This window comes from Odocoileus virginianus, chromosome 9 (assembly GCF_023699985.2).
Source record: "Odocoileus virginianus isolate 20LAN1187 ecotype Illinois chromosome 9, Ovbor_1.2, whole genome shotgun sequence".
Taxonomy (NCBI): Eukaryota; Metazoa; Chordata; class Mammalia; order Artiodactyla; family Cervidae; genus Odocoileus; species Odocoileus virginianus.
Window position 1 is genome coordinate 69608353 of NC_069682.1, and position 24832 is coordinate 69633184.

The 24832-nt window shown below is 49.3% G+C and overlaps 4 protein-coding genes across 9 annotated transcripts; 2 read left to right on the forward strand and 2 right to left on the reverse strand.

The window, feature by feature from the left end:
- The first annotated feature begins 5 nt into the window (after positions 1-5).
- ZSWIM3 (zinc finger SWIM-type containing 3) lies at positions 6-15470 on the forward strand. Of its 3 annotated transcripts, none has more exons than XM_020887155.2 (3): positions 445-533; positions 11202-11286; positions 13066-15470. In XM_020887155.2, the coding sequence occupies exon 3, from the start codon at positions 13133-13135 to the stop codon at positions 14987-14989; it is 1857 nt and encodes a 618-aa protein (XP_020742814.2). In that variant the 5' UTR covers positions 445-533; positions 11202-11286; positions 13066-13132; the 3' UTR covers positions 14990-15470. The 3 variants fall into 3 exon arrangements, with proteins under 3 accessions (XP_020742813.2, XP_020742814.2, XP_070328798.1); XM_070472697.1 differs by lacking the exon at positions 11202-11286 and adding an exon at positions 12669-12730 and having other exon boundaries at positions 449-533; XM_020887154.2 differs by lacking the exon at positions 11202-11286 and having other exon boundaries at positions 6-533.
- Positions 15471-16532: 1062 nt separating this feature from the next.
- Positions 16533-21795, forward strand: ZSWIM1 (zinc finger SWIM-type containing 1). 4 transcript variants are annotated; one of them, XM_020887157.2, is made up of 3 exons: positions 16533-16606; positions 17548-18953; positions 21520-21795. In XM_020887157.2, exons 2-3 carry the CDS (start codon positions 17694-17696, stop codon positions 21655-21657), a joined length of 1398 nt encoding a protein of 465 aa, XP_020742816.1. In that variant the 5' UTR covers positions 16533-16606; positions 17548-17693; the 3' UTR covers positions 21658-21795. The 4 variants fall into 4 exon arrangements, with proteins under 4 accessions (XP_020742816.1, XP_020742818.1, XP_020742817.1 ...); XM_020887159.2 differs by lacking the exon at positions 16533-16606 and adding an exon at positions 16613-16762; XM_020887158.2 differs by lacking the exon at positions 16533-16606 and adding an exon at positions 16769-16869.
- Positions 17415-21528, reverse strand: SPATA25 (spermatogenesis associated 25). Its single transcript, XM_020887165.2, has 2 exons — positions 21325-21528; positions 17415-20944 (listed from the first exon to the last, which is right to left on the reverse strand). The coding sequence occupies exons 1-2, from the start codon at positions 21377-21379 to the stop codon at positions 20343-20345; spliced, it is 657 nt and encodes a 218-aa protein (XP_020742824.1). The 5' UTR covers positions 21380-21528; the 3' UTR covers positions 17415-20342.
- NEURL2 (neuralized E3 ubiquitin protein ligase 2) lies at positions 21728-24792 on the reverse strand. The gene is made up of 2 exons (XM_020887163.2): positions 23752-24792; positions 21728-22563 (listed from the first exon to the last, which is right to left on the reverse strand). The coding sequence occupies exons 1-2, from the start codon at positions 24491-24493 to the stop codon at positions 22448-22450; spliced, it is 858 nt and encodes a 285-aa protein (XP_020742822.2). The 5' UTR covers positions 24494-24792; the 3' UTR covers positions 21728-22447.
- Between the last annotated feature and the right edge of the window lie 40 nt (positions 24793-24832).

Genomic DNA, 24832 nt, shown 5'->3' on the forward strand with positions numbered 1-24832 from the left:
AAGCCTGAATCCTGTTTATGGTTGGTCGGTGCTTCTGTCATTCTTCGGATGGGCGAGCCCATCTGCTCTCTAGCAATTGGGGGAAATGAGTGCCAGTCCGGTGAACCCCTGCTTGATTGGATATGACGGTGAGGGGGCGGAGCCTAGAGACGATAATTAGGGCTCAGTGTCATTTCCCCTCTTGTCTGAGAGCAAACCCACCTAACCCATGGTAACCCCCTCAGGCCGAGGGATTCTCCTGAGCTCCGTAACAAGGCACCCAATAGAGGCCCGCTCTTAAGGCATCCTGGAGACCGCCAGCCTGTAGACCTTCCTAGGTGACCTCTGATCCCCGGTGTTGATCTTAGTGCAGCCCCTGGGTGGGCCGAGGGGGCGGCCATGGAGCTAGGGAGCTGCTTCAAGACCTACGAGGACTTCAAGGAGTGCTTCAGCGCCTACAAAAAGCAGAATAAGTGTTCCTTCATTCTCAGGGACTGCGTCTCCGTCCGGTACCACAACCTCAACCATGGCACCTCAATCCGCGAGGACATTCTGTAAGGGCGTGGCGGGGGCGGGTCAGGAGGGTGGGGAGGAGGCCGGACAGTCCCCAAAAGGAGGGCGGCCTGGAGGAGGGAGTGCACCTGGGCGCCCCCCACCCCCACCCCGCCCCGTCTCTAAACAATTCCACATTAAGCACCTGCTAGGTGCCTGGGAAAAGCGCAAAACCTCCACAGGCATCGCCTTTTGACCACCCACGTCACCTCCACTCATTCACTCCTTCATTCCCAGCTTTTCTGGAATTCATGACGACTGCAGTTTATCCCATTTTTTGAGCACCTGCCATATCCCAGACACAAAGTATGGCCTTCACAATGTATAAAAATGCCTTGGCGAGAATTTTAATCAGGTCTTCTCTTTACAAAGCAGTAGCACTGATTGGTTGTTAGATTGGTCATTCATTCTTTCATTCTTTCCTTAGTTCTGTAAATGGTTCTCGGGTTTTCAAACACTTCCCATGCCCCAGGAGCGTCCTCTATTCTAGGTACAATTTCACCCACAGGGGTTTATTGAAAATCACAGGCAAATGTTATTTTTTCCCATTTGGCAGATGAGAAAAGGCGCTTGGAGACTAAGTTAAGGGTTGAAAAACTCAATTGCCTTCCGGACTCAGGTGAAACAGCCCCGTGTAAGAAAACTGAGCTTTTAATTTAACTGTAGGAAAAGGAATGATGAAATAATCAACACCAGGTCTTTGTGCTAGGGAGAATAGATGTGGAGAATAGTCGTGTGAACTGGGCAAAATGGAGAGCAGGCCAATTAACTCCAGCTGATGGCCTCCATGTGAGAGTGAAGATCCAGTGTTTCCAGATATGGGGCAAATGGAGTTAGCAGTCCAGGCTTTATGTGAATGTGTCCACTTTTTAAAAATTGGAAATCAATTCACATGTGAACATGCACTCTATGGGCCAACTCTGAGAGTCAAACTGTATCTGAGTTTGAGACCTCCAGGTTGAGACATTTGGCCAAAGCTCACTCTCTCGCCAGGCAGGCGGTGTTTTTTCCCCTGCTCTGAAGTCCAGTGCTGTGCTGGGTACAGATAAATATGAATAAGTAACTAAAATTGCCCTCAAAGAGCTTGAGATGGCATAGTACCTGGACTAGTGTGTGATAAATGCTTTATTAGATATGTGCAGAGGAAGAAGTGACAAGTGTCTGGGAAGACAGGAGGGGCTTCACACTGGAAGTAATGGTTTCTGCTGGGCTGTGAATGAAAGCAGAAGGCTAGTGCACAAGTACAGTGGTTAACATCAAGTATCACGGAGGGGTTTGACTAAAAGGAGCTGTGGAGTGAAGACACAAATACATGAAAGGATGTGGCGTGTGTGAGAAACAGTATAGGATGCCGTACCTGGCAGGCGGTCGTGTCAGTTGCAGTTCACCCATCAATCAAAGCTTCCCTGGTGGCTTCACTGTAAAGAATCCGCCTGCAACGTGGGAGACCTGGGTTCGACCCCTGGGTTGGGAAGATCCCCTGGAGAAGGGAAAGGCTACCCACTCCAGTATTCTGGCCTGGAGAATCCATGGACTTCGTATAGTCCTCGCGGTTGCAAAGAGTCGGACGCGACCGAGAGACTTTCATAAATAAAAGGTCTTCGAGCTTCCCTGGTGGTTCAGATGGTAGAGAATCTGCCTGCAATGCAGGAGAGTGGGGTTCGATCCCTGAATCGGGAAGATGCCCTGGAGAAGGTCATGGCTACCCAATCCAGTACTTTATGGAGAATCCCATAAAGTATGACTGTGAGGTGTTTGGACTTTGATCTATGCCTGTAGCATCTTTCTAAGCAGTGAAAGAATGCAAAAAAAAAAAAAAAAAAAAAAACCCTGCTTCAAACTGCTTAACAGTATAGGCCAGATAAAGTGCAATAGCCTTCCCGTTGCCCTCTTGATTAAGTCCAGGACTATTATTAACCCGGCTTGCCAGACCATCTAACCCTTTTGACCTCCCCATCTTGCACTGCATGTTCCATCCTCACCAACTCTTACTCCATCCATGATCAGCCCCTGTCCCAAGCCCATAGCTTCCTAGTCCTTGCACTTAACCACTTCTACTGGTTAGAATAACCTTGTCCATCACTTATCTTAGCACTCTCTTCCTTAAACATCAGTTGTGTTGTATACTATCCTCTCTGTTCTGTATATCCTGAACTAAGATACCTAACATTTTTCTTTAAATTGTTCTAGTATTCAAAGAAACTTTAGAACCAATCTAAGTAATAGTATATAAGAAGTAACAGTATGGTGGCCAAAAAATAGTGTATCTTTTATAAGTAGCTACTAAACATTCTTGTGTTATCTGCAGTCATTTTGGACCATTTGTGGAAAACTCTGTCTTAGCTAGTTGTTACTTTTCCTTCAGATACTAGCATAATTTCCAAAAACCCTTTCTTAACTCCCTGAAGGTTAGGTTCAGTGCTCCTATTCTGTGTTCTGACAGTGTTTGTTATAGCTCTTTGCACATCCTTTTGGATTATAGTTTACAGAAGTTTCCCTGGTTTGCTGAGCTCTTTGAGGGAGGGACTCTGGTTTACTATTTTTTGCATTCTCACTGATTGACACCATGATGCTTGCTTAGAATCAAGTCCAAACACCTCATAAATGCACCTAGACACCCTTCAGGTGGATCACCTCCAGGGTCTAGCACCGGGATTGTCTCACAGCAGGCCTTCAGTAACCGTCGAATGAATGAGTCAAGTGTTAAGTGTATAACTCATCAAAACTGGTGCTGCAGGGACTCAGAGAAAAGCCACAGTGGGCTGGGGAAGTAAGAGAGAAGGAGGCTTGAGCTGGGCCCTCAGAGACAGGGAGGTGTCAGGAGGTGTATTTTCTGTCTGCTGCTGTAACGAATTACCACAAACAGCGATGAAAGCAACATAAATTTAGAAGCTTACCGTTCTGTAGGTTAGAAGTCAGGCACAGATCTGACTGGGCTAAAACCAAGGCATCAGCAGAGTTGTATTTCTTTCTGGAGTCCCTGTGCATGCGTGCTAAGTCACTTCAGTTGTGTCTGACTCTTCACAACTCAATGGACTGTAGCCCTCCAGGCAAGAATACTGGAGTGGGTTGTCATGTCCTACAGGGGCTCTTCCTGACCCAGGGATCTAACCCAAGTCTCCTGAGGCTCCTGTGTTGCAGTTAGCTTCTTTACCTCTGAGCCACTGGGGGAGCCCCTGGAGTCCCTATAAGAGAGTCCATTTTCAAGCCTTCCAGCTTCTAGAAGCTATCCACATTCCTTGACTCATGGTCCCCTTCCTCCATCTTCAAACCAGTAATGGCTCATGTAGTCCTTGCATCATATCACTCTGACCCTGCTTTGTTCCATCTCCTTCTCCGGCGCCCTTTCTGCCTCCTCTTCCATTTTTTAGGATCCTGTGATTATATTAGGCCTGCCCAGATAATCTAGGATAATTTTCCTTTTAAAAAAATCAGGTAATTAGTAACCTTGATTCCACCTGCAATCTTAATTCCCCTTTGCCATGTAACCCAACATATTGACAGATTTTAGAGATGAGGCAGTTGGCATCTTCAGGGGCCCATCTGCCTATCACAAGAGGGTTAACATCCTGGAGGGAGAAGTGGTGTGTGAGCTAGTGCATTTGTTAACACGCTGTCCTTGGAAGGCAGTGAGGAGACATACTTGACTAGAAGGAAGATTTATGCTGGAGCAGTACCAAAAAGAATGGCAGGGACTTAGCTAACAGAGGTGCAGATTGGTTTTATTTATTTTTGCAGGTTGAACAGTTTGTAAAATGAATTTGTTTTCGAGTGGTCAATATAGTCATTTAATTTTTTAAAAATTTCAAATTACATCAAAGTTTGCAAAAGGCAGTGTCCCTTCCAGTATGTTATCTAGAGACAACCATTCTTATCTTCCTGACATACTCTGAGCTTGAAAAAATATATCTTGTGTGTACATATGCACCTTTAAAAAAAAAACCACAGGTGACTGGCTCTTTTTTTTTTTTTTTTTTTTTTTTTTGGCAGCAATGCACCACATGTGGGATCTTAGTTCCCTAACCAGGGATCAAACTCAGGCCCCCTGCATTGGAGTCTTAACCGCTGGACCACTGGGGAAGTCCCTTGCATACTACTTTTACATATCATTCTGCACCTTGCTTTTCTCACTTATCAATGTATTTTGGAGATTATTCCACATCACTCCATTGTATGAACCATTTAATTCATTGATTTTGGAGATTGTTAACTGAAAACTTACTCCATGCTAGTGTCTGGAAACAGTGTTGAAAAACATAAGTTGAGTCCCTGCCTTCATAGAGCTTGCCCTCAGTCAGGGAGACAAATATTAAACTCTAATTGCAGAAATAATGATTTCCTTAGAATAGTAATAAGAGGGAATTCCCTGGCAGTCCAGTGGTTAGGACTCTGCAGTTTCACTGCCAAGGGCCCAGGTTCCATCTCTGATCAGCCTCAAAGCCAGTCAGTCAATCAATCAATAAAATAGTAGTAAGAGTCTAGGAAAGAAGTAGTAAGAGCCAAAGGAAAGTCTAAGGTGCCAGGTGGGGAATGACAAGGAACTTTAATCTTGTACGTAGTGTGGGTGTTAGCTGACACTTGATACCAGTGCAGGCTCTTGGGGAGGAAAAAACAGCCATCCCTGATGTTTTGTGGAGATAAGTCTACAAAGCACATTCACCTCCTTACCTGACTTGGCCCTCTGAATCTGCTTGTCAGAAGTAGGTTTCACTCCCATTAAATGAGTTAATACATGTAAAGTGTTTACCACAAGGCCCACTACACAGAAAATATTCCATAAATATTATTGCCTTTATAATAATGTTATTGTGCAGGTGGGGGAAACGGCCAGGAGAAGCTGAGTGTTAAGAGGACTAAAAGTTCTACCTCTCTGCTTTACATTAAGGCTCCTAGTTCCGTTGTGTAACTCTTTGAAAGCGGTTAGCCCCTAGCTCCTGTGTTCTTAGGCAAAAGGGCGGAGAGAAGGTAGATAGTCAAGGCAGGCAAGGAGCAGAGGCCCAGGTAGTCAAGACTTGGAAGAGGCCAATAAGAGAGCCTGCGACAAAAACCATCCTCAGCCCCCAAAATCACCTGGTGGGAGCCGGGGAAGTCTGAGTTTGGGGTACAGTTACAGTCAAGGAAAATAAGAATGTGCAGAAAGGAGTGAGCAAGTCGGAGCAGGGAGTGGGGTAAGATTTCTTTCTTTTTTCTATTTTGGCCACACCACGAAGCATGTGGGATCTTAGTTCCCCAACTGGGAGTTGAACCTGCGCCTCCTGCATTGGAAGCGCAGAGCCTTAACTACTGGATTGCCAGAGAAGTCACAAGATTTCCAGAAGTTGTAAGAAAACATCAAGGTGTTACCTGAAGATCAGACCCATCCTGTTTATTGCCACAGCTTGAGGTTCCCTCCTCAACCACTGGGTTGTAACAGCATCCTGGTATTGATTCATTCAACAAATTTCTAGTGAGAGGTAAAAAGGTTTACCCCTCCAGGCTTGAGCTAGGGTTAAAAAGATTGAGTGAATTGTGGCCTCTACCCTTGAGGATAATCATATGCCAGAGCTAGTTTGGGAGGAGGTGAATTCTGAGCAGCTCAGGCTTTCAGCAGAGCGGGACTGTCTGCTTGTTGGGGTATTGTAAAGGGTGTTCTTGGAGCTTGTGTTGGATACTGGCTCTGTGCCAGAGTGCACTGTGTTAGGCTTTTTGAGTGATGTATGGATGTGTGGGATGAGCACTTCTCTTGTGGGACTGGAGGGCAGGTGGGGGAAATGTTTTCAGGGAGTAATTTAGCAGAGCAGTGTTTCCTGCAACCAGGCAGGCGAGATGATTTTCAGTGTTTATGTTAATATCTAAACATAAAGATCCTTATTAAATAAAGTGAGCTGACTCAAAGAAAACCATTTGAAAATACTAATACAAAGGTTATAGGAATGGCTATGGCAGATGGAAAGAGGGTCGGTGATTCCTTGAAGTTCAGGAAAAACTGGCATATCTGTTAAAAGTGAGAGCTCTGAAGTCAGAAAGACAGGCTTTAACTCTGACCAGGAGCAAGACTTAATTTCCATGACACCGTTTCATCCTCTGCAAAATGAGGAGGATGTGGTGAAGGTTACATAAAATACATGTAGTGGTTTAAGCACAGTAATATTTGCCAAAGTCATAGCTATAGTACATGACAGAAAATGGTAGGTATTTTTAAAAGAGTCAGAGAATCATGTCATGGGAGTTACTACTAAATGACCCAAAATCCCAATCAACTGGGAGATTCTGTGATTTTTATGCTCAGTTTCCCTTCCCCTATTTTTATGTATGGCTGTTACTGTGTTTTTCTTTTTGTTATGTCTTTGGGGGATTGATAGTCTTCAAACAGTCCATGAAGTAGTCTTTTGTCTCTCTCCATTACTATTCAGTCTGGAACACGTTCCCAAAAATAGTGTTCAAAAATGGTAGCTATTAGACTGAAGACTGTCGACCTCAACATGAATCTGTCATAGGTATACATATACATATATCCCCTCCCTTTTGAACCTACCTCCTCTGCTAAGGATTTTACAGACATCTTTTATTTAATCCTCATCACACCCTTTGAACTAAGCTTTTGTTATCTGAGTTTTCATTTTCCACATATCCCTGATGGCTCAGACGGTAAAACATCTGCCTACAATGCGGGAGACCCGGGTTCCATCCCTGGGTCGGGAAGTTCCCCTGGAGAAGGAAATGGCAACCCACTCCAGTACTGTTGCCTGGAAAATTCCATGGGCAGAGGAGCCTGGTAGGCTACAGTCCATGGGATCGCAAAGAGTCAGACACTAATGAGCGACTTCACTTTCTTTCTTTTCTAGTCACTAGGCTGTGTAGGAAAGCAAAAATCATACCAACAAACTAGCCACTTTTGAAATTAGTTACTACTTAGTCATTCCTTCTTGCTTGTCTCCACCAATTCCATCAACATCTTTGGTAGTCAGTTTCTGGCTAATGAATAGATGGGGTAAACCTCAGGATAATACAGTGCAAATAAAATTGATTGCAGACTGAAATAGCACGTCTTCCAAGAGCTGTGGTACTTGGTGAAGTCCCTGAGAGTCATGATAGAGATATCTTTACATTCCCCACAGCCTTATGCCAGCTGACAGATGGAGAAGGGAAATCAAGGACAGTGATATGATACAGACTTGAAAAGCAAAGGATTTTCAGAACAAAAAACTAAATTAGGCCCTTAGGAAACATGATAAAGCACAGAAATATTTTGGTAAAATTGACCTTTACATATGGCAAAAGTGAGCCAGGAAATAAAGTATAAGAATGTTTGGGGAAAATATATCAGGAAAAAAAAAAAGTTGACTCTTCAAGTGGTTCTTTGATTATTTTAAGAATTGGCAGACAGCCACCGTTATAGCTTGTTGTTCAGTTGCCAAGTTGTGTCCAACTCTTTGCAACCCCATGGACTATAGCACATCAGGCTTCCCTGTCCTTCACTATCTCCCAGAGTTTGCTCAAATTCATGTCCATTGAGTTGGGGATGCTATCAAACCATCTCATCTTCTGCCACCCTCTTCTCCTTTTGCCTTCAATATTTCCCAGCATCAGGTCTTTTCCAATAAGTCAGCTCTTCGCATCAGGTGGCCAAAGTATTAGAGCTTCAACTTAAGCATCAGTCCTTCCAATGAGTATTCAGGGTTGATTTCCTTTAGGATTGACTGGTTGGATCTCCTTGCAGTCCAAGGGACTCTCAAGAGTCTTCTCCACCACCACAGTTTGAAAGCATCAGTTCTTCAGTGCTCAGCCTTCTTTATAGTACAACTCTCACATCTCTACATGACTTAAATTTCATTACATATAATATTTTCATAATTTTCATTTCATTTTTTAAAGATCTGCTCAAATCTTTTTTTCTACTATTTTCTATAAAACATGGATTCTGAAAATGCCTTTTGGGCTGCAATTAACTGAAAATCCTGACTCAAAATGCCTTATTTCTTAGCCCAAAGAAGGTGATTGTTTCAGCGACTCAGGCTTTTCCTTTCTTTCCACTCTGCCATCTTCAGGTCTCAGTTTTGTCCTCAGGTTGTCTCGCCAAATGGCACATATGTAGGAGTCACATTCAGAAGAAAAAGCCTGCCTTGATTTCCTACAGACTTCCTATCACGTTTCTTTGCAGAATTGGGCCAGTATCCATGGCCGTTCTTAATGAGATTACCTTAACTGGCTTAGACCATCCCTGAAGCACTTGGCTGTGTGGGAAGGAATGACAACCTGAATGAAACTGGCTTGAAGGAGGGAAGGAGGGGGGTGGGGGATGTTGGATTAACTACCAACTGATCCTGCCTTTTTTTTTTTTAATTGAAGAATAGTTGAGGAACTCCCTGGTGGTCCAGTGGCTAAAATGGTTAGGACATGGGCTTTCATCACCACGGACCCGGGATTGATCCCTAGTCAGAGAACTAAGATCCCACGAGCCTCGAGACGTGGCCAAAAAAAAAAGAAAGAAAGAAAAAAATAGTCATTGTACAATATTACCTAAGTTACAGGTGTACAATATAGTGATTCACAATTTTCAAAGATTTCACCCCATTTTTGTTATAAAATATTGGCTATATTTCCCATGTTGTACAGCATATCCTTATAGCTTATTTTATACCTAATAGTTTGTACCTCTTAGTCCCCTCCCCCCTTGCCTCTTCCCACTGTTAACCATTAGCTTGTTCCCTGTATCTGTGAGTCCACTTCTTTTTTGTTATATTCTCTAGTTTGTTATATTTTTTAGATCCCACATATAGGTGATATCATATTGTAAATCATCTTTCTCTGCCACAGCCTTTTAAACAAATTCACTTTTGTGCATGCTAAGTCACTTCAGTCGTGTCTGACTCTGTGTGACCCTATGGGTTATGTAGCCCACCAGGCTCCTTTGTCCATGGGATTCTCCAGGCAAGAATACTGGAGTGGGTTGCCATGCCCTCCTCCAGGGGATCTTCCCAACCCAGGGATCAAACTTGAGTCTCTGACATCTCCTGCATTGGCAGGTGGGTTCTTTACCACTAGCGCCACTTGGAAGCCTGAACTCACTTTTAATCGTGGCGACTATTCTTGAATCAGGTACTGATTATTCAGAAACCAGTGCTTTGTTATTTCTGTATTTATAGATAAGATTTGGAGGCTGAGAGGAAATGAAGTGACTTGTTCACTTTCATACAGCTAAGTGGTAAAGCTGGAAATTAAACTCAGATCTTGAGTCTTGTTCCTAACTCAGATTATATTGTCTAAAATGGCTTGACTTCACCTGTAAAAATTCTGTTCATTGCTTGAGGTGCAGTTTACATGCAGCAAGGACACAAATTTCATGTGAAATTAATCAAAAGCTTTAGATCTGTTCCAATCCCCATAGTCAGGGGGAATTACTCTTTATTCAGTTATAAGTGTATTGCTTGTATCTCTGTTTAACCTTTCACTTAGTTCTGACTTTACTGATCATCTGTGTACTAATGTCCCTGCTCAACAGACTTTGACAGAAGAGCCTAATTTGTCTCTATTACCTTCTGAGCAACTAGTATAGTGTTTGGTACATAATAGACTTAGTATATGTTTGAAAATAAACAAAGGACTTGTCCAAAGTTACAGTTAATAACAGTGCCAGGATAGAAGCCAAGTCACCCGGCAGGACTCTCCTGGGGATCTTCCTAATGTGCGCTCATGCTGTAAGATGAATTTTCTGTCATGCAATCACTCATTTAACGTGTGTATTCTGAGCACCTACTCTGTGTCGGGTGCAGTACTGGGCACTGGGAGTACACTGCGGGCACATTCCAGTTAGAGTAGATCTAACTACCTACAGAGTAGATTGGCTGACTTCCTCGCTTCAGGTCCTGGCTGAGCATGCTGGGCTAGAAGCACTAAGGGGGATTCAGAAGTATAAAACCCTATCCCTGTCTTAAAGAGAGTCTGTGCCTTCACTTGGGAAATAGAAATAAATATAGATTAAAATGACTACAGTGCTCCAAGAATTCTTCTTAAAGACTTGTGTATTTCACTGTGTGTAAATTACAGCTCAGTACCAAAGATTAAGGGAAGCAGGAAAAAATGACAGAGGCTTTAACCTAGTGCCCCTGAAGTTTGAAGTGCTTGATGCCAACAAGCGCAGTATGTTTGGAGATCTTTAAGGACACTATTGAACCTGAACAAAGTATTGAGGGTCAAGTTGAGAAAGATAAAAATGAGAATTCAGAAGGAGAAGTATTTTGGAAGAAGACAGGTAACATAATGGTTAACTACATAGACGGTAGCCAAGCAGGCTCAGTTCAAATCCCAGATCCTCCAGTTTTAGCCAGAGGATTAAATCCCAGATTCTCATGCTCGAGAACCTCTTTTTTTTTTTTTTTTTTTCTGAGAACCTCTTTAAGGCTGTTGTCCCATCTGTAAAATGTGGTTGGTAGAATCCTTTTATTAGTATGAAATGATGCATGTAAGGGGTTTACATGGAGCCTGGTATATAGTAATCCTTAATATATGCAAAAGTGGGAGAAATGAATTTAAAAGACTTAACATATTGGATGGAGAAGGAAGAATTAAAAGAATGTTGATGTCTCCACCCTAAGATGTGCCGTCGTTAATGAACCAGGAAAAGGGGGATGATCTTTATGGTTGGCACTCACCAGTGTCTTTGTTTTTTCTTTTTTTTTTTTTTTGACTAGGTTAACAAGCATGGATTATGAGCACATAAAGTCAATACAATGTGATGAGCTAAGATCTATGCCAAGATGTTGAGCCAGCGGAAGGGTAGGGCCCATCCTGAGGGCTTGGGGGAGGCCTCCTAGGAAAGAAGGTAGTTGCACATAGTCCTGAGGATGAGTAAGCTCTGAGATGAGGACAGGTGGGTAGGGCATTCCAGACAGAGAGACAACACGAGCAAAGGCACAGAGATGAGACACAGTATAGGGAAGCCGGGGAGCAGTTGGTCTTTCTAGGGTACAATAAAACAAGGTGGTGGGGGCAGTGGAAAACAGGTGGGAGAGTCAGAAGGAGGCTGTCCCGTGGTCATACCTTGCTGGCCTTGCCATACCACCCGGCTGCTCCCTGAGCCAGGGATGACATGGCTGTCCCCTGCAGTGCACACAGCAGGTGCAGGCATTTTCAGCCTCAGGCCCCTCCGCTGTGTTATTTCAGGCCAGACATCCTGTTTCTTTAAGCTTGCCCCCACAGGGTGAGCAAACAGGTCCAGCTGGATTAGAGTGTTTGAGAAGGGTTGTTGAGATACCAAGGTTGTGTCATGTCATGCCAGGGGCTGAGATTTTTTTTTTCCTCTCCACTAATCTTTGGGTTGGGACCTCTCTGAAGAGGCAGGGGTGTGACCTGTCTCACCCACCTGTGGTTCCTGAGTCACTCAGCCAGCCCATCTTTGACAAGCATCTGCTGAAAGAATAGCATTTGTGCTAGGTGCTTAGAATATGCTGAGGATTGATTTACTCTTGCCACTTGAAAACAGCCCCATCCAATTGGAAAAGTACTGCATAAATGCCCAAGAATAGGTCACAAGGCTTAGGAGCTGTAATAACAGTAGATGACTCCTATTTAGAATAAATAAAAGGCTGAGCCAGGCCCCGGGCTAAATATTATGTCTGTGACTTATTTAAATCTTGTAACAACCCCATTTAGTTTTATTTTATGATGTTAAGGAAACTGCTTACAGAGAGGTGAAGTAAGTTGCCCAAGGTCAAACAGCTTCTGAGTGGTAGAGCCTGTATTCAAATCCAGAGAGCCAGCCTCCAGCCTCCCCACTGTGTAACCACTACTGCTACCCAGAAAATCTACTAAGCCTTTTGTTTCAAATAAATTCTATGAATCTTAAGTAAGGAGCAATTTCTGTGGCTCTAGGGCATCCATAAAGGTTTCCTGGAGAAGGTAGGACCTGATTTGGGCCTCGAAGATAGAAAGCGGGGAGAGAACAGATATTCAGTTTAATTACTGTTCTCCTTTGAGTAGGCACGTTCAGCCTAGAACAGCAAAGCTCCAGAATCCCAGGGATTATCTAGCCTCAGGGTTCTCACTCTCAGGATGTAGATGTTTTTCTTTAAGTCAAAGACGAACCCAGATCTTTCCTCTTAGAGAGGAAGCCCAGATTCACCCTAACCGGAGACTTCTTTTATTTTTGCTGCCTGGAGGAGAAGGCAGAGAAAGCAATGGCTCCCTGAAGGCAGGAATGAAAGGACACTTTAGACAGCAGGTAACCAGTTCTGCTGTTGCGGCTTATCTATTTCCCCTTGTATGGTTGCCTCAGATTGACAACTACAGATGGGAAAATGAGAGTAAATAAAAGGAGTTGGAGCTTAGAATTTATGTAGATGCAAATGAAGGGTGTTTTAATTGGATGGGGTCTTGAAGAAAGACTTGAATACTTTGGGACTGGAGAGTAAACGTAAATCTCTCTCTCCCATATCCTATACCACACTGTGGTCTCCAGGAAATGTATCAGGCACTGTGAGTCCCTACACGGCCTTGACTTGTAAGAGAAAAATGGGTGGTCAGCACCTGTTTCATTGTTATTTCTGCCTTCCCTAGATATGTGCAGGTGAAATTTGTCTGTATTCGGACCCAGTCAAACAGGAAGAGAGCAACAGAGGCAGACATGTGCCCGGCATACTTGCTCCTGCGGTATAATGAGAAACTGGATAGACTAGTTGTCAGTGAACTCAACACACAGCATATACACATTGACTCCAAAGCCATGGGTCCTAGAGGAGATGCCCCTGGCAAATCTCAGAAGAAACTCCAGTCTGCACAGCCCGCGATCAACAAAGACCTCGGCACAGCTGCGAAGTCCCCGAGTGAACCATCGTTTTGCTTAGACGAGGTCCAAATACCCACCAAGCCAGAGAAGGAGGGCATCACTCCTTCTGACCTGACCAAGATAGCCAAAGTGATGAAGAACTTTCTTAAGGTGGATGTGGGTTCCATGGCCTCCTTCAGCGTGGGCAGCAGCCAAGACCTGGACCGGCTCAGCTTCCAGAGCAGCAAGATGAGTGATCTGTTTGTCCGCTTCCCAGAGAATCTCTTGCTGCACCGGGTGGAGAACGTCCAGGGCCACATCCTCTATGCTTTCCTGGTGGAGAGCAAGGAACGAGAGGGGCGGGTGGTGCACTTTGCGGTGCTCAAGGCCGAGACAGCCACCTCCGTGGCCAAGATGCTGAGCATCTTTACAGAGTTCAACTCAGATTGGCCCAAGGTCAAGGTGGTCTTCGTGGACCCGTCCTTCCCTCACCGAGCCGTCCTACAGGAGGTCTTCCCTGGTGCCCGCACCCTCCTCTCCATCTATCACACGACCCGGCTCTTGGAGAAGAAGCTGCATCGTAGTTCCGCAGATCCATCCTTTAAACGGCTCATGAAGGAAGCCCTGCGGGAGGCCGTGTTTGTCACCTCCGAGACCAGCCTGCAAAATCTCTGCCAGATGTCTCGGGCCCTGCTCGATGAGCAGCTCTTCAGCTTCCTGCAGGCCCACTGGTTCTCCTGTGAACTGCTGTGGTACATGCACGTCAGGAAGGGCCTGCACGCCTGCAGCACCTACATGGACAGCCTGGACATCGTCACCAGCAAGGTGTCGAGCCTCTTCCGGGAGCAGCAGTCCCTGCTGGACTGCATCCTCCGCTTCATGGATTACATAGACTTCTTTAACACCAAAGGCGTGAAGAACTTGCCCACCGCTCCCCCCAAGTTAAAGAGAGCCCGGTCAGCAAGCACGGCCCCCAAGTCCAAGAAGCCTTCCGGCGTCTGCAGAGGGAGCCTCAGCAGGCCCCCCGTGCAGGAGGCCAAGCCAGAGCAGGTGCAGGGGCCACCGCGGCAGCCTCCCCCGGGGCAGCCCTCGCAGGGCGGCATGCTGGCTTCCTTACGCCAGAGCAGCTCTGACCTGGCCTACAAGCTGTGCCACAACGAGTGGGCGGTGGTGCAGAGCTCCACGCACCTGGTGGACGTGGCCGGCTACGCCGTGGATGTGCAGCTGCTCGAGGACTCCCACCAGGTGAGCAAAGACGGCCGCAGCTGCAGCTGCTCCTTCCAGCAGCGGTACCACCTGCCGTGCCGGCACATCCTGGCGCTGCTACACACCAGCCAGAGGCCGGTGAGTGAAGCCATGGTGTGCCGCCGGTGGCAGAAGAGGTACCAGCACCTCCTCGGGCCCAGCGGGGAGCTCCGGGACCCCATTCTGATCCCGGAGGACGCAGGCCAGCCAGGGGAGCCAGGACGGAACGACATGATTCAGGACCTAAGCAGGGAACTCGCAAACCTGCTGATGCAGAGTGAGGGACCAGAGCTGGAGGAGCGCTGCTCCACGCTGCGCAAGATCGTGGACATCTGGGCGGCCCCCCGCCAACCTCCTGAGCCCAGTCACCAGCCGGGGGACCTCAGGGATGTGGGCCGCCTCCCTTTCCTCTGGGGAAAGCAGGAGGAAGGGGAGGGGCTGGATCCCGCTGCCACCACCATCCACGGTTGAAGCACTTGCCCTGGCACACTAGGCCGCCAGCCCCTCTCCCTAGCAGTCTGAGAGCTCAAAGCAGGCAGGACATGCTCGGGATCAGCGTTTTAACCAACGTCTTTCTAGGTAGGGTTAGGAAAATGGTTACAAAAGGAAGAAGAGGAACCCTACTGTGTGACAGTCCTTTGAATCTGCCCCATTTCTGCCCTGGCTTTGGTTTTCCTTGGGAGCCTCATTCATTGTTCAAGGCCAAAGTTATCTCCATGCAGAAAGGTCATTCCTCTTTCTCCCTCAACCCCTGAGATCAGATCTTATTCACTTTACAGAGATGAAACCCAGCCCCAGGATAGGGGGAGATAAAACGGACCTGGTTTCAGGGACTAAAGGGAAGGAGGGTGCTACTTGGCTGTTGCTGCTCTTTACAAAGAATTTATTTGTACCTATTTTTATTCATATTAAAGTTTTGTTTTGTTTCTGTTCTTTAAATAAAAGCAAATAAGCAAGAGAAATATGTTCTGCCTGAACAGGGAAGGAATCTGATGGGGGTTGTGCAGCCAAATAGAGTCCGATGTCTCAAATTCAATGATGAGCGTTCCACCCCTTGCTTCATCCTCTTCCTGCAACCAAGTCTTCAACATGGACTTCAGGCTGCCTCATATTCTAGCCCAAAGAAGCCAAATAGATTGGGAGGGAAGAAACCTGGGTCCAAGACTTGATTGCCCTCAACTTGCTGGGGGACTGTGGGCAAGTCTTTAATTTCTTTGACCCCAGTTTCCTCATCTGCAAAAACTAATCTGTTGGCCTGTTCCAATTCCAGTTTCCCTTCTAGATTCAATGGAGGTTTAAGCACCAACACAGACTTTTGTTGTTGTTGCTAGTTTGTAATCTTAGTCACCTAAAGCCTGGTAGCTTCCCAGTTTTCCAAGAACCATCTTCAATGGAACCGAGGGTCAAAAGATGGTAGTCAATCCTGCTTCTTGCAGTAGTTCGCCGTGATCTTAACAGTCACAACACTATTCTGGATCTTGCCTGTAAAATACTGGAGGGGTTGGGCTGAGCAACACCCAAGTTCAGCTCTCTCAAGAAGATCTCGATCTCCTCAATTCCGAGAGTTGGGCCCCTCGACCCTTGTTGGAGAAGCAAAATTTGAGACCCGGGCCTCAGCTTCCCGGTAAGACAGAAGACACAGTACAATCACACAGGCACCACTTCCTACCCTCCTGGGGCTTTGGAATTTGACCAGAAAAGAAAAAAAAAAAAATCTTGAAACACTGCTATTTATTTTCTTTTTGCTTGTTGGCCTCTGTGGGAGTTTCCATAGTAACCCGCCCCTCCAGCCCTCTTCCCAGACGTGTGGTTCTGCAGCTTCAGCTCCAGGGCTCAGACTCCAAAGGATGCTGGTGTCTTCAGGCTTACATTGGTTGCCGCCAGCCGAGCCCCTCGTAACCCTGGTAACAGCGCCCGCCCACAAATCGCTGGGCTATGATTGGTCGTTGCCACAAAGTCCGAAAGCGAATTCTTCAGGCCATTGGCCCGAGTCACGGGAAGCTGGCGCCGCGGTTGGTGAGCCTAGAGGTCAGTCAGAGTCAGAGGCAGGGTCAAATAGGGAGAAATGGCGACCGAGCCAAGCTGTGGGTGAGTAATTCCTTCAGGGGTGGAGGTGTGAGGCAGCTGGTGACCGCAGTCACCATGACACAGCCCCCAAAAGGGTGGAGGTTGACTTCTCTTCTGGCTCTGGCCAGACCCCGAATGCGAACATCAGACATCCACATCCTGCCACCTGGGTTAGAGGTGAGAGGTCAGAGGCCGCATCCCCTCTCTGTCTCTGGTTTTCTACTGTGGCAAGCAGTCAGAATCCCGAGCCAAAGACTCAGCTTCCAGCCACTTACTGAATGACGGTAGGCAAGTCACTTAACTTCTTTGAGCCTCAGTTTCTCATCTGTAAAATGGGGACAGTAACCCGGGTTGAGGGGCTAAATAGAGGAAACATTTGAACAAAGTATTGCAGTTAATAGAGGGATTTACGTAGAGGGAGGAAAGACTTATGAACACTTGTTAACCCCGTTTTCGGTTGAAGGGATTGAGGCTAAGAGGGAATCACTGGCTTGCCCAAGATCACACAGTAAGTCTGGGGCAGTTGCAGTTCTCATGTATATACCAGGACCAATGAAAGAATGGAGGCCAAGAAGTAAATACAAAGTGCTGTACAAATGTTTTAAATATTTAAGGAGAAAAAAGGCAGCTCCGCCCTTGACACTCACTTAAATCTCTGGCACCAAATCCTTCCATGCTGACTTCTTACCAATTATGTCTCAGCTCCAAGTCATCCTCCCACCACCCAGAGACAGCTTCCTTGGCTGCCTTGGCTAAGGCATCCCTCCCTCCTCCAGCCTACCCTTACCCCATTTTAGGGTCTTTGTAAATTTCATTATCTGATACATCCTTGTTTGTTTACATGTTTATTGCATATCCCCAGAACAGTGCTGATACATAGTTAAGGAATAAAATATTGTCTGGATGAATAATTGAAGAGCCAAGCCCCTACTGTCTTCTTATATCTCTTTTCTTCTCCATAGGCCCATCTTTGGATTAAGATCTGGGGTCTACAGCCCAGCCTCAAGCCTTGACTTAGTTGGAGCTTTAGAGAGTGGGAGCCCTCTGTTTGGCAGCTGCACAGAGCAAGTATTTTGACCTTGGCATTGAGACATTTCCCATCTCCCCCATGGCGCTGACAGTGCTGAATGAGCTCCTGATTGAGGACCCAAGCCCACCTCTGCTGTTCTACCAGGTTAATAAGACTGCCCAGTTAGAGACCCTCAACTATCAGAGCTGCTTTATGCAGAGGGTCTTTACCCATTTTCCCGAGATCTTATTTATCCACCGGACCTATAACCCGAGGGGCGAGGTGTTATACACCTTCCTGGTGGATGGACCCCGGGTGCCGCTGGAGGGTCATCTTTCCCGGGCAGTCTACTTCGCCATTCTTGCCAAGGAGGATGCCGAAGCCTTGGCCCAGATGTGCCAGGTGTTCAAGAAGTTTAACCCAGCATGGGAGAGAGTCTGTACCATTCTCGTGGATCCCTACTTCCTCCTGCTGCCCACCCTTGCTATGGAGTTCCCGGCAGCTGAGGTCCTGCTCTCGGCCTTCCACATCTGTAAGTTCCTCCAGGGCAAGTTCTGTCAACTGGCCCTGGAGCAGCCGGTGGAGAGGCTGCTCCTGACCGCCCTGCGGAGCACCATGTGCTCAGCCACGGCCGGGAACCTGCAGAAGCTGTACACGCTGCTGAGCACCTGCATCCCACCGGCCCAGCTGCCCGCGCTCCACTCACACTGGCTGCTCAATGACCGCATCTGGTTGGCCCACCGCTGGAGGAGCCGAGCCGAGAGCAGCCGCTATTTTCAGGGCCTGGAGGTCACCACTCGCCTCCTCAGCCAGTTCTTTGGAACCACCCCAGTGGTGGAAAAAGGCATGAGCGCCCTGCTCCGGTACCTTCGGCAGAACTCGGGAGACAAGGTGAGTTTCAACCTGGGCCTGAGTCCCCCGAACCGTTACACCCCCTTGGAGGGCAGTCCCGAAAGCCCCAAAGTGGAGCAGTTGGTGGAAGCCCGCATCCAGCAATCACTTAATGCCATCTGCACGGGGCCAGCCGCCCAGCTCTGCCTGGGCGAGCTTGCTGTGGTCCAGAAATCCATGCACCTCATTGGCTCGGGTTCCGAAAAGGTGAACATACAGATCCTGGAGGACACCCACAGGGTGCAGCCCCAGCCCCCGGCCAGCTGCAGCTGCTACTTCAACCAGGCCTTCCGCCTGCCCTGCCGCCACATCCTGGCCATGCTCAGCGCCCACCGCCAGGAGCTCCAGCCCGACATGCTGCCTGCTGAGTGGACAGCAGGCTGTGCCCCCAATCTCGGTGACATCCTGGGCAGCATGTGGAGCGAGACCCTGGAGAAGCGCTTGGCTGTAGCTCTCCTCACGGAGGAGGTGAGTCAGCTCCTGCTGCATTGCAGCCAGGAGGAGTTTGAACGGCGGTACAGCACCCTGCGGGAGCTGGCCGACAGCTGGATCGGCCCTTATGAGCAGGTCCAACTCTGATTACCTGTGGTGCTCATCCTTCTGTATCACTCACATCCCCCTCCCACACCTTCCCCCCAACACTCACACTGCTGTCCTTCCTCGGACCCTCCTTCCAGAGAAGAAGCACGAGGGTCTTCTCTTCTGCAGCCTGCTACCCACAACGTGTCTAGATTCCTAAAACAGGAGGCAGCGAAGCTGTCCCGTAAAGGGCCCGATAGTCAGTATCCTGGACTTTGCTGGGCGCTTACAGCCTGCTGTATGTTCCTGGTTCTTTGTCTTTGCTGTGTGGGTTGTTTTTGTTGTTTTTTTCCCCCAACAACCTTTTCAAAAAGTAGAACCCGTTCTTAGCTCAAGGGCCTTCACAGGTAATACCTGCTCTAGGATAAGAGATAAGACAGTGAAGATCAAGACTGGGACTTGGTAAGAGCTTCCACAGTCATGAGGTGACACCCTACCCACAGAGGAGAAGGCCCCCCAGAGGCTGAGAGCCAGGCTGTCAGCCTCACCACCCGCCACGCCCCCCGATCCTGAGGTCATTAAAGTGAATGCTGTCTGTTTTAGCACTTGTCCAGTTTTTTGTCTCGTAGAAGGAAGTTTAGGAGATACTGGGTTGGCCAAAATGTTTGGGTTTTTCTGTAAGATGTTAGGAAAAACCCGAACGACCTTTTTGGCCACCCCAATACTATAGAACGACTAGATTTTATAGTCTGACATTACATTGCAAACCCTGGTTTCTTCCCTGTCTGCTTTCTGAGGCCGGGTGCTGCCTTTTACTTGCTCTGGGACTTGAGGCAAGCCTCAATTCATTCACCTGTAAAAATGGAGCTTTCCCGGAGCACTGGTAGGATGAGAGGAGACTGGGCATGTGATGGGCTGACACCCAGTGGGTGCTCAGAGTTAGTGTTAATAAGAGTCAGTGTTCCTTCCTTGTCTGTGGTCTCATCACCTGCCCTCAGCAGAGTGAGAAACAAAAGGCAGGAGAAAAGTGCACGTTGCCTAGGGCTTTGCGCAAGAATTCTGATGGGAGTACCAGAATGGTACGAAAGAAGCTTCCACTCTCCAAGCAGGGCCGCCTACCTCGGTAATTCTCATTGTAACTACTCTGACCAAAGACCCATCTCCCAGCTTAATGGTTTCTGGGAACTTCCTGGGGTCTGGGCCCTGAATGGGCCGGTGTTTGTCAGAGTGGCTCAGACCACCACCTTATTCCAGTCCCTGCCATAGGCACCACCACCCCTGCCTGCCCAAAAACCATACGGAGAAGCCACCCTATGAGTCTGGTGCTATTTCATCCAGCTACAAGTAGGAGCCAGGAGGCTGGCCCCTCCGGGATCTTGCTAAGGCCATTGGCCCAGAGGCTTTGTGGGCCTGCGCCTGTGCCCACTGGGCCCTCTCCACAGCCCCCTCCGGCTCCAGATGGGCCATCATGAAAGCTTGAGCTGCCCGGATCAGGTCCTCCTCCCGCAGGCCCGGGACGGGCACAGTGGGGATGCCAGCGATCATCATGGCCAAGGTCAGGATGCAGATGTCGGGCTGGGAGCTGGCCTCCTTCCCCCCTACTTCGACAGGCATCGGCGGAGCCCCAGGTGTAAGCCCACACAGCAGCAGGGGCGCAGGCATGCTGGGGCCGCCCAGCTGAGGGGCTCTGCTTCTGGAGTAGCCATCCTCCCGGCCCAGGCTCTCCGGCTGCCTCGCGGCGGGGAATTTGTGGCAGTACCAGTTGTACTCCTGCCTCGGTGGCTCCCAGCCAGCGCCCCCAGGGGCCGGGCCCCAGGCCTGGGCAACAGGTGTCACCTGCTCAGCTTTCTGGCTCAGTGGGCCTTGTCCGCCAGAGGCCACCACCCCTGGCTCTATAAGACTATCGAGGCCGAGAGATGAGCCCGGAGAAGCGGCCCCACCTGCAGAGACAGGAATGGGATGGAGTGTTATTCTTGGTCTCGAAGGAGGAGGCCCTGAGGGGCAGGGCACAGGAGCAGAGCCCTGGGATCGGGAGCAATTAAGACCAGCCCAAGAGGGCAGTCTGGTGGTTGGGAACTGGGTTTTGCTCATATCCACACCCCAAATCAGTCCCTAATGCAGGTAGGTGATGGAGCCATGTTTGTTGAATGAATGAATGAACAAGTGGGTGGCTCTTGGCAAGGACTTTGGGAATGGCTTTCTTCAAAGAGAACTGACTCCAGGGCAAGCCCAACAATGCCCAGCAGAACCGCCACCTCCCCAGAGCCAGGACTCAGGTTCTCAGGAACTTGTACACCCTCCAGTTCACGGGCCCCCTCACCTTGGCCAGAAGACGGAAGACCTGGCTGAGTCTGTGGAGACATGAAATAGGACATGGCTGCCCCAAAGCCCCTATTTGTGAGGGAACAGTCATCTGCCTCCTGTCCTACCTTCTCCACCCTTCTAGAATGTCACCTCATAGTCCTTCCCTTTTACACCTGGAACCCACCTCACAGGATTGACCTGTTCATTCTAGAACCTGTGTATGACAATGGATGGTGCTGAAAGAGTGCTGGACCAGGAACTGGGCATTCTAGGTTCTTGCCTTTACCTTGGACAAGTCACCTGGACAGTTCTGTTCCTCGACATCTTTATCTGTAAGATGGGGAAATGACTGCCCACTACTTCACCAGAAGTTATGAAGGATCAAATGAGATCATCTGTATGAAAGAAGTGATCAGAGATACAAATAAAGGAATCGGGTGCTTTGTGCCCTGCAGTGTGTGCAGAGGAAACACCCTGTATTCATTCATTTGCTGTGTGTCCTTGGACAAACACATTCCCATCTCTGGGCTTCCACTTTCCATCTGCGAAATGATGTAGTTGGTCTAGGGCATTGGTTCTCACCCCAGGCTGCACGTTAGATTCTCTTGGAAGCTTTTAGAAATCCTGATGCTCAGCCTTATCCCAGGGTTAACTAAATCAGAATCCCAGGGTGAGACCCAGTTAGCAGTATTTTTCTAAGTTTCTCAAGTGGTTACACCATGTGCCAAAGTTGAGACCTCTGCTTGAGGGAAATGCCTCTCAACCCTGGCTATTCCTTAGTATCTCGAGGGGAACTTTTGCAAAAACAATGTCCTTTGACAAATCAAATGAGAATCTCTGGTATCAGGGCCCAGAGCGCTGGCAGTCTGTCTTAGATCACGAGTAGTCAGGCTAGGAGTCACAGGTCTAGGTGATGTCAAAATGCTCCCTTTCTCTCACCTGCCCTGCTGACCCCCAGTGATTCTAAAAGAAATGCCCCTCACAGACTTCAGGGGCAAGGAGACCCTCCAAGGATCGGTGGCAACATCGGCTGTGTTTATTTCCATCCTGGCTGGCAACAGCGTGGCCAACTTCAGGGCAGGCATGCCTCTGGGGCCAGGATGCACTCTCATGGCCCTGCTCCAGGGCGGTGCAGGCCTTCACTCATACTTGCAGAAATCCTTAAGTCCTTTGGGCAGATGGAGCCCATCAATGGCCAACCGGTGCACCACGCTCCTCTGGATCACCAGGCGGCACAGGGTCTGCAGGGACGGCACTGTGGAGAGAAGGCTGTCTAAGGCAAAAGCAACGGTGGGGGGTGGGGGTGCCGAGACCCAGACCTAGGTCTTGGTCCCTTCACTCTCAGGCCCAGGCTGGCTCGGGGCCGTTTAGGTGATTGAGATAAGCACCTCTTGTGCAGCACTTTCCCAACAGCTCTGTCTCCTTGCTAGCATCACCCTGCTCCCTTCCCCTCCCTTAGCAGCTTCTGAGGGCAGGGGTAGCATCTGATAAACCTGGGCAACCCCAGCCTCCAGCACAGATCTGGCACAGAGAGGGTTCTCGCCTACTAAATTCATAAAATGTGAATTCAGATGTATGGCTTCCCAGGCGGTTCAGTGGTAAAGAATCCACTTGCCAACACAGGAGCTGCAGCATCTGTGGGTTCGATCTCTGGGTCAGGAAGACCCCCTGGAGGAGGGCATGGCAACCCACTCCAGTATTCTTGCCTGGAAAATCCCATGGACAGAGAAGCCTGGTGGGCTGTGGTCCATAGGGTCGCAAAGAGTCAGAGGCGACTGAGTGACTGAGCCCGCATGCAAGCTCAGATGTATAAATAAAGGGCTTAATGGTGCTATCATGAACCAGACCTCAGGATTCAGAAGCTCTCACCTGGGGTTTAGAGGTGATGCCTTTAAACTCTGTACACTCAAATCGATAAGTATTTGTCTAATACACATAATTCTCAGAGGACCAAAATCTAAAATTGGTTTCGAATTCATGCCCTAGGTTAATACAGGAAATATTGGCAAAGTCAGAAAGGGGATTTAGAGGACATCCTAATCGATCACAGCCAAGGTGGATAAATCGAGGCCCAAAGCCAAGGGAACTGACTTGTCCAAGGCCACAGGCAGAGGCAGAATCTGAAGTCAGACTCACCCCTCCACCTTTTTTTTTTTTTTAATATTTATGTATTTATTTGGCTGTGCCAGCTCTTAGTTGCAGCATGCAAACTCCTAGCTGTGGCATGTGGGATCCAGTTCCCTGACCAGGGATGGGACCCCAGGCCCCTGCATTGGGCGCACAGAGTCCTAGCCACTGGTCCACCAGGGAAGTCCCAGGTTCCCCAACTTCTAAAGCAACGCTGGACAGACCAAGGCCTTGCCAGCTGGTTCAGAAGTCCTAGCAGGTTCCTGTCCCCCCTGGGGGCCAGGAGGGGTCGCTGCCCAGGGGGTGGGATACCTACAGCCATACTCCAGTTGGACCAAGCGCACGCTCTTGGTGGAGGCGAAGACGTCCACCACCGCGTAGAGGGGCTGGGCGGCTGGCAGCCCCCGGGCGCTGGGGCCCATGTCCTCGCCGTTGATGACGATATGCATGTCAGCCGTGCCGTCCGGGCGCGGGCAGAAGAGAACGCCCAGGCGGCTGCGGCGCGCGGTCGGAGGCAGCACATTCAGCTCATAGAGCTGATCCAAGAGGTGGCTGTACAAACCCGGCCGGCTGCGGCCGACCAGGCGGTCGCGGGGAATGCGAAACTGCTCGATGCAGAGATACGGTTCCACGAGGAGGGCTGGGGGACGACTGGGGGCCAGGGCCTCTGCCTCTGGGCGGCCCTCCCGGGGCACGCGGTTGTGATGGCGCGTGATGGCGAAGACCCAGGTGTGCCCGAGGCTGACCAGGTCGGGTAGCGAAAACTCGGGTACGGCGGCCAGACTGGCGGGGTCCAGCGCTGTCAGGCCGAGGCGCAGGTGCCCGCACCAGCCCAGCTCTTTCTCCTCGATCTCAACCAAGAATACCTGGCCGGGGGCCAGCGGCTCGCGACTGAAGCACACGCCGTGGGCGAAGCTCTCCACGCGTGTGGCCCGCGTCCCGGAGAGGTCCACGCGGATGTTGGCACCGTGCACTGGGTGGAAGCGGGTGGGAGGGGGCTCGGGGCGCGCCGGTCCCCACGGCGCACCCAGCCCCACGGGGTCGGAGACAGCAGCCATCTCCGGGCCGTGGGACAGACCGGCGGGCGCCGGGGGCTATTTTGGGCAGCGGACTCAGATGGTGAGCGCGGGAGGGGGCAGGTGCACCATGTAAGGTATTGCCCCCCGCCGACTCCCTTCCCCGAGGCTCTGCCCAGGGGTCCTAGCGCCGCTGGCTCAGCCATCCCGCCTCGAAGCGGGTCCCGGGATGCTCGGGGTTCCCGGCCGTCCAAGCTTGGGTCATCTGACCGCCGGCGCCCGGGATGAGACCTGCCTGAACCAGCTGACCTTCGCCCGGGTAGAACCTCCGCCGCCCTCGTCCTGCCCCCCGCCCCCACCCCAGGTCCCTAGAGGCCAGAA